The sequence below is a fragment of the Monopterus albus genome, unplaced genomic scaffold (genome assembly GCF_001952655.1).
Source record: "Monopterus albus unplaced genomic scaffold, M_albus_1.0 scaffold6.1, whole genome shotgun sequence".
NCBI classification, from domain to species: Eukaryota; Metazoa; Chordata; class Actinopteri; order Synbranchiformes; family Synbranchidae; genus Monopterus; species Monopterus albus.
Window position 1 is genome coordinate 6,329,102 of NW_018127886.1, and position 9,085 is coordinate 6,338,186.

The following is a 9,085-nucleotide window of genomic DNA, read 5'->3' on the forward strand; positions in this document are numbered from 1 at the left end:
AACCCTAAAATGCCATACAGCCAAAGCTGTTTTAACCGTAACACATGACTGTGAGTAGACTCTAGATTAGACTTCATAATATGAGACGTTCATATAATCTGCTATTTCATAGATTTAGGCTACGTATATTGCATGGGGTAGCCCATAGCCTATATTGCCTTATGTACTGTTATTTGGTGTAGCTACAAACCTGGCCTTATAACCCGTTATATGTGACAATGTTTCTAGAAAAGAACACACCACAGTGACTTTTCACCGTAGACGCTTATTGTTAAACGCCTGTCTTGTCAAATTAGTCCTCCTGTTCCTGTCAGTTGCTAATGAGGCCGAGCCTGAAAGTCTGACCATAGACATTCTCACTGCAGCTCACGGATGATGGCAGACGCACCACCGACGTGGTGCCTGCGTGGTAAGTTCAAGTGGACAGAAGACGTCTAACTAATGTCTCAATGCTGTGAGAAAGGCTGAAGGAACCAACTCGGCCTGTGAGATGGTGGAACCTGGGCTGTAATAACAACAATTTTTAATTTCAGAAAGCAATCATTCTTATTCACGTTTTTGCTATAACAGTGTTTGTGCCTTATAATGAAAAGATTAAGCTGTAAATCTCCCTCTTTCTATAGGTTTCCATCATTTGAAGCCTGCCTTACTGACAGTGACATTTTTACAAAGCAGATTTATTTAAGTAAAAAACAAACAAAGAAAAGCAGTTTTTATTTTCCATATGTTCAGTTGCAGTTGATGAAATGTGATAGGCTTTTAGTTTGCAGACATAATGTTTAAGATCAATGAACCCACGATCTTCAGGGTTTGGAGTAAAGAAGGAGAATCCACAGCACATAAAAACAAATATGAGGAAAGTTATTGTCTATCAAAACGCAAAGTGGCCAATGTTATTAAGTTCAGAACAACTGAAACGTTTTAGTGCTTTTTAACAGTCTAAATGTCATCAAAGCATAGCCACATACCAGATTCAATAAGAACACCTGTAGTGGTTATTTACAATATGTAACCACCATTCATGAAATTTTTGATCTAAAATAACCCCCTTTTCTGTCCTCACTTCTAAAGTGTGTAGTTAACAAAACAGAAATAATGTTTGTAATTTTAAATGATTGAATTTGATCATCTTCAACAGTGACATCTTTAAGGTGTTTTGCTGGTGCATTGGTTTTTGGTGATTATAGATTAGCATCAGAATTTGTTTTATTATTTTAATTCAAAAGAAAGAAAAAAATGAAAAAGAAACAAATGAGCCTCTTCCATATAGGCCCATGCTCGAGAGAGAGGGAAAGAATGAAAGAAAGAAAGAATCTTACAAAAAATGCAGCCTGTCTTTGGGGATTGACGGATGGAGAAGGATAAATAAAGTCATATCTCTTTGTGTGTGCTTGTCTTTTTTCAGTTGCTTAATAAAGTTTGTTTGGTCTCGTGTCTTTTTTTAGATCAACCATTTGTAAACCTAATATGGTGGGCAACATGTGATTTTTACTATTTACATGCATAATTATTACTGATTTAGATCATACACCAACGGTACAGGCACACATCACTGTGGTTTAACAAGGCCTCCTCCTCCTCGCACGCGCCGTTTACTCAAACGACCGATTATGGCACGCGCTAACCACCTGAGCCCAGGAGGGTTTTGGTAGGCTGTATGAATATAGGCCTATAATGGATTTTTTTACCATCACAGTTTAAACTCCATGGCAAATTGTAGTGATCATGGAGCTTCTCCTTTGGTCATAAGTGTTAAATTATCTGTGATTAGCACATGCTGCTCAAATTCAGAAGCTGGTAAATTGTTCGCTTATCTATAACCAAGCGAATATTGGACTTGTTCTGCAACCATTTAAGATCCTTTTGGCCATTTATCGTTGCAAACAGACGGTGTTGTTGTTGTTGCCTGGACTTGAGCAGAAAATCTCATTTGAAAGTTCCCGCGCAGCAGCAGATGTGACCAGACAATAGATGGGGCCCACGCGCTGAACAATCGAGTGCAATTTGAATAACTGTCGCACGCCTGACGCGTGCAAGAAATATCCCAGCTTTCAGACTTCATAGGAAAACCGTTGGTAGCCCATCTCCGGTTCAGCGGGGATTTAGCGTCTCATTGGTTTAAGGTGTGGGAGTGTCTTTAAAGAACCCTGGGAATCTATCCAGGATCACATACCCCGTGGCTGAAGCTGTACCCAAAACGAAGCCCTATTTCTGGACCTTATTTACCTACGGGCCACAGCAATAAGCAGCAAATAATCATTTAAAAAAAGACAGTGTTAAGCTGTTAGGCTATATAATCAGTAGGCTACCCTGTTTCATACAAAACTATGCTATCCAAATGCCAGATTTGGTCTGTAGTCATTTTAAACTACACTACTAACATAAGAACCTAAGGGGTTATATTTTTCTCTTTAAAAATGTGATTAATTCAATTACATTTATTACTGATAATACACTCAGTTGCATCGCTGCTTTGCAGCATCATAACCAATATGCCCTAAATATATTCTGTGAAATAGTATGCCTAAAATTATATGTGCGTTGCAGTGACGTGCGATGAGGTTGACAGCTGGTGAGGCACTGACTCTTTTACAGTCAGATTTACAAATACAAATGAAAAGTTAACAAATTGTCTGTTAACAGACAATGCGTTATGTTTTATATCTCATATCAGCATTCTTCATACAAACGTGACCCATATTTAATTTGAGGTTAAAATTTATTCCAGTTGAGCTTATTTCTAACTAGAAATAATAAACGTTTATGGTTTTACCTTTACTTGTACACGAAATCCATTTGTCAGCTGGTATGTATTACAAACCCTTTTACCGTTCGAATCCAATATTAAAACAAATGTTTTCAATAAAGAAGATCCTTCTGGACAAAAATGTCCAGACTGAAAAAAATGTTTTTATTGAAAGTCCAGATTTGTGAATTTTCTCAGCTTCGAAATGTAGTCACTGGTGGGTTGCAGGTACAGGGTTATAACGAGTTTAAGACGATTTATCTGCAAGTAAAATTATTACTCATTTCTGCAATAGCCTATAAGATATGTAGGGTACAAAGCGATGCTAGGCTATAGCACAGTGCACAGTAAATCGTGTTAGAGAGTCTGTATTGTCCATTTCCTTTTGGGAATTGTAATAGCTAGTAGCTCCAGGGAATTGCTCCCTACTCCCTCACACTGGCGCGTGCTGTCTAGGACAGTTGCACACGGCAACAGATGGGCCGGGGAGGCACGCGCCGAGCACGCGCCTCACTCGGCTCCGCAGCACGCACCCAAATCCTGCAGGAAAAAGACCATCAATCAACCTGATGTGAGAGTGAAGGGGCAGAACATGCGGAACCTATGAACCTGCAGGTTTTCGCTTGATGTCAAAAATATTCCATGAGAGTATAAGAATATGTCAAACAGATAGTCGCCTATAAATACTGTAAGACCGACGAAGGGCTCTTGCTTGAATCTCAAATACGCTTCTACTCGCATTGTCCAGTAAAAACCTCCAGAGCATCAGAATTGGCCCGCTGTTTTGACAAAAAAACATATGTGCTTAATTTTTGTTTCCTAATTTTTGTGCACATTAGTCATTGGTCGGATATCTTTAATAATGCAATAACGTCAGATGTGGCGGGTAATAAGTACATTTACTCAAGTAGGCTAGAAAGTTATTTCCATTTTCTGTTAATTTTACTGCACTGCTATTTAGAGGGAATACTGTATAGTACACCCTAGACAGGTCGCCAGACTATCACAGGACTTAAAACTTCAAGTTGAGTAAAGAGTTTGAAATGGTAGCTACTACTTGTAGGTAAATACTTGCAATTTTACTTGAGTATTCTGTCTGGGTATAGTGACAGCTTACAGTGATTTACTGAAGCCACTACAAGCCATAACCTGACACCTGGACACCTCCTCAGGTGGAGCTCTACCTGAAAGTATACGAAGCTTTCCTGCCACCGTTTGGTGACTGAAGCTATTACAGCTCGTCTTAACAAAAGGTTCATCTGCCATATCCATGACGCATGCCTACTGAGCTCATAGTTAATTAAACAGCATGCATGTGTATGGCAAGTGGAACTAACGTTTACCAAATAAATAAATACAACTTCTAAGCTACAAAATTAACAAAAGTGAAAGTATAGGCTACTCTTTTTTGCAATATAGTCGCAGCCATGCCTGTTAAATTACTGGATTACAAATGCCTTAAATTGTAAGCAGCGAATGGACAGAGTTAATTTGAGCTAGATAACACGCTAGTCAACCATTTTAAAGACTTATAATATCTGCTGCATATAAAATCTGTAATTAATCTGTAAAACATAAATATTCAAGTAGTATCTCAAAGCTGTGCTTGACTAGATAGTGCTTAGTTCCTTCACACACATTAGGCTACTATAAAATACAGGAACATTTTCACAGGCCTTTGGTGTGAGGTGAAGTTCTCATATAATCATAACTATGATTAATGTTGCAAAATAGCACATTTGAACTTCTGAAATCAGTTAAAATCGTATTCCATTGTTAGACTGATTTAGATCAAATGGCAAGCAGCAGTGACTGATGCATGTTAATAAACTGAGGTTCAAAGAAACCGACCATAAATCCAGAAGTGTCTGCTGTACCCTCCTATATTATATATAGAATGTAACAGGTCCTCACTACATGTACACAGGAGTGACGTTTTCCTAGGGTTGAAGTTTTACAAGAGGCCGCCAGATGGACCTCTACAGTGTTCAAACTGAGTGCTCATTTCACTGCCATATGTAAAATTAATTCGGGAGAGGCTGTGCGCATCCAGCCAAGGACTGGGCGTGTGTTCAAAAGGTCCATTGCTGAATTAGTAGCCGCGGTCCTCTACTTGACTGACACAGTTATATAACTTTCTCTGTCAGGCGCCACTGAGAGGTTTAGGTAGCGGTTCGTACTGCCCCTTTAACTTCTGAGCCGATTTCCACAAAGCAACAATTTATAACAGGTTCAGTGATCCTCCCCCTGCTGGATTATTTAACAGCCGCTGAGTCCCCTGCCGCCATCTGCTATTGGAAGAAAACAATATTCTCCGAGGCTCTTGACAGGCGACGCGTTAGTTATTTGGAAGCAAGCAGGGTAAAGAAACAAAAATAGTTTTGGCCACTGGAACACAAGTAAAGGTGCGCAACAGGTGTTCCGCATACTGCGGACGGCAGACGAAAAAAGCGGATAACTGAGTCACACCGTCGGGCAAAACATAGAAAGCAGGTTAGTTTATCACTCCGATGGGCTACAGGATAATGGACAGAGTTATTCCAACATGTAAACGCATCGCGTATTGAAATGTGCAGCTTATGAACTAAAACGGGTTCTGCTTTGACCGTTTGGCTCTGGAAAAATGTGGAGCGATAACTGAACTTTCCAGCTAAACTAACGGAGACTGAGGAGAACTGAGACTTTGTTATACAATGCTGAGCCCATCCTCACGGTGAACGGGTTTGAGCTCAGCTCAGGCAACCAAAGGAAGGAGTCGTCCGGTCTGCAGCAGTCATGATCGTAGAGGGGGAGAGGACGCTGCTCGCTGCAAGGCAAGGTGATGTGCAGACGCTGAAATTGCAATTAGCGGCAAAAGAGCTCACCAGCGACGTCAAGGATGTGCTGGGGGCTTCACCGGTCCATCACGCAGCCCGGGCCGGGAGACTGGCCTGCCTGCGCTTCCTAGTGGAGGAGGCAGGACTCCCGGCCACCTGCCTGGCGAGCAACGGAGCAAGCCCGGCGCATGACGCAGCAGCCACCGGCAACCTAGCCTGCTTACAGTGGCTTCTGACACAGGGTGGATGTCGGCCTGAGGTGAGTGAGTTGAACCATAGTTGGAGTAGCAGACAGTAGCTCAATTCTCTGTTTCCTCTGACCTGGCTACCATTCCTCAGCTGTGTAGACTACCTGCCAAAAACCTGCATCCAATCCCCCTTTGACCTCTCCAACTGGGGTGCAGTGGACCTGTGGTAGCCCACCGACAACTGTATTTTCTTGTCTCAAACCTCCACATATTTAATGTTTCCTGACAGACTTTACAACTGTATCTGAAAAAGCTTCTGAAATAATATTTAGGTCACCTAAAGACACAAAACCCTTACTAATAAAATTAAGTAAGTACTGTAGTTCCTCAAGACCTTGCTAGCCATTTGCTCCTTCTCATAGAGGAAGCTCAGATATATTACAGTATACCATTAAGTGAGAATTAAACTAAGTGACTCTCAGTGTTTAAATGCATTCTTTACAGAGTGTTTCTATGTCTGTTTAAGGAGGCACCTCCACAAATAGTGAGCTGATTAATGCCTATGGCCTACACCTAATCATGATAGTGTTTCAGAAAATCCACCAGTAACAGATTTCACATCAAGATCTTACCAGACATCAGAACATAGTGACCACACAGGGAGTGGCTGTTCCCCTTCAAAAACAGGAGGTCCTCAGATATTCACAAGAGCCTGTTTTGATACTGTATTGATAAGATACTGAAACGATAGGCCAGCACGCTGAAACGATTAAAGAAATCAAATTAAACACACAAAATATCGTATGTAAATTGCTGTCAGCTGTGGGGCAATGCAACTGCAAGTCTTTTTGTTAAATATCTAACTTTTGTTTTTATTCTAGTTTATGGTGCACTGCATCAGGTTCTCATGAGCTATGCAAAACATGGATTTGCAATTGTAATATACTATGTAGTACAATCTGTAACTCAGGAAGCGTACAAATGGAACATATTGACAGTGTAGTTGGATATGATGTTTATTACTTTTAAGTGGTATTGATGAACCTTCACTTGATAGATAATTACTATTGTGAGTTCTTATGACTCAGTTACCTCATTTCCATGTCCCTGCTGCTAGTCGGATGTGAAGTATTTACCTTGGAGAAGAAATGCTACAGGCACTTTGAAATAGTTTTAGCAGATGCTGAACTTGTACTTTACTCCTCTCCAAAGTACACCCGTAGGTCTCACCAAGTTGGTACAGTAAATACACATGTTTACCAGCACTTGGAGCCATTAAAGTTGTGACTGTATCATTTTTACAATATATTGTTGCTCTTTTGAAATGCATGGATTAAATCCACACATTCACTTTCAGTATCAGCTTACACTATGCAGGGTATGCTGCAGGGTATCCCAGCGTGCTTTAGGTGAGAGGCAGGCTACTGTCAGGAGAAATCAATCAATCAATCACACACACAACAGTTACAGTTAGTGGCAATTTACATTTTCCAGACCACATAACGTGCATATTTTCTTGACAGTAGAAGAAAACCCATGCAGACACATGGAGGCCACATACACTTCGCACAGAAAATAACCAGCTACATCAGATTAAAAAGAAATCAATGGGAAATTTAATTACAGAGCCCGATATTGCAGCTCCATTCCTCGTTTCTTTGTTTTATAGGACAGGGACAGCTCGGGTGCCACTGTTCTCCACCTTGCATCCCGATTCAGTCACCATGAGATCACTGATTGGCTGCTGAAGAGTGGTGAGGCGGACCCCGGGGCCTCCACTGATACAGGTGCCCTACCTGTTCACTATGCTGCTGCCAAGGGAGACCTGTCCTCTCTCCGACTGTTACTGGCGTACAGCCCAAGGTAAGAGCCAGTGGCAGCTGTAATCCTCTGTGCATTTTTTTTGTGATTTTGCAAAATTTTTATGTAATGGTGCCTGGCAGTCAGTGAAACATAGGCCAGATGTTTGAAACTATATTTATATAAGCTATGAGGGGCTATCTAATAGCTTGGAGTGAGTGACAGCAGTGCACACACCAACTTTAACTGCTATCAGTAATGCCTGTAACATCATCGGGACATGTGCAGGGCGTTTCTGTTTATCATGGCTCGTGAGCTGCATTTATGAGTTATTTTTGGGTTAATTATTGTGCGTGGATTTCAGTGTGATGTTATAACAAGAAAATAGGCTACAGTGTGTCGTAATAACATGAATATCTTTAATGCGAGAGCATCTCATAAAAATGAGGAAAGTATCTTGTTATAACGAAAACTGGTTCTTGTTATAACAAGATACCTAGCAAATCTATTTTCTGATAGTGGTAGCAGTACACCGCTGTAGGGGGCTCTTGTGCATACTATCAAATACTTTATGATTCTACCACCACCACTGGTAAGCGCAATATGGTTTTGTCTTTAAACTAGTCTCTAAACATGTCAGTATTTGTCTTGTTAACTATTTAACAAACACGACACCATTAGGATAAACAGCTCAAATCATTTAAGGTATATTAAAGTTATTCGTATTACACTTACAGTAGGATTTAAAACTTCAAAAGTACCTCTATGACAACTTTAATATAGCTTCTGTAGTCTAATAGTTTTTCCCTGTTTGTAACTAAAACAGTTTACAGTGGATCCAATATTCAGATTCAAATTTCACACTACTGGCACTTTAACAATCTGACATTGTTCAATTATCTGCCAGATTACAAAAGGACATCAAGTAACCGCTTATCTTCTTTAAGATGCTTACCAAATAATGCAGGGCTGCTACAGAAACACCCAGAGTTTTGGTCCAGAGCTCAGCTTCAGGCTCACACTGTACTGTGTTATTTACAACGCACTGGTGAGAAGCAACCTGAACTTTGATTTTTTTTTATACCTGTTTTGCAATCTAAATATTTTGTGCTCAAATCCCATTTAGAAGAAAACCTCTTAGTGGTTTAACTTTCCCAAAATACTGCACACCATCATAACCACCATGTGCTCCTTATGTAATACATGTAGAATAATTTCCATACTGTTGACACAGATCTCTATAGCTCCGTGAGAGCTATGTCAACAATCAAGGGTGTGTGATGAAAATGCCCATCACAGTATCCTCTAATTAAATGTAGTTTTGTCCGACAAACAGTCAAAAACCTAAAACCTCTTCAGCTCATATAATACAATCAAATGTAGCAAATTCTCATTTTTGAAAACCTATAACCAGCAAATGTGTGCGTGCAATTATCATTTGATAAATATTATCTCTATCAGTGTAGTGTCAGACCCACTAATGCCCTGTAGAGATAACACTCACCTCTTTGGACCATATGACTGCCACATGTGAT

At 40.3% G+C, this 9,085-nt stretch overlaps 1 protein-coding gene across 1 annotated transcript in view; it reads left to right on the plus strand.

Moving 5' to 3' along the window:
• The first annotated feature begins 5,029 nt into the window (after nucleotides 1-5,029).
• espn (espin) overlaps nucleotides 5,030-9,085 on the plus strand; it is a 52,308-nt gene continuing 48,252 nt past the window's right edge. The window contains exons 1-2 of the mRNA XM_020617638.1: nucleotides 5,030-5,821; nucleotides 7,420-7,613. Coding sequence (XP_020473294.1) covers nucleotides 5,522-5,821; nucleotides 7,420-7,613 — 494 coding nt within the window. The 5' untranslated portion in view covers nucleotides 5,030-5,521. The remainder of the gene's footprint in view (nucleotides 5,822-7,419; nucleotides 7,614-9,085) is intronic.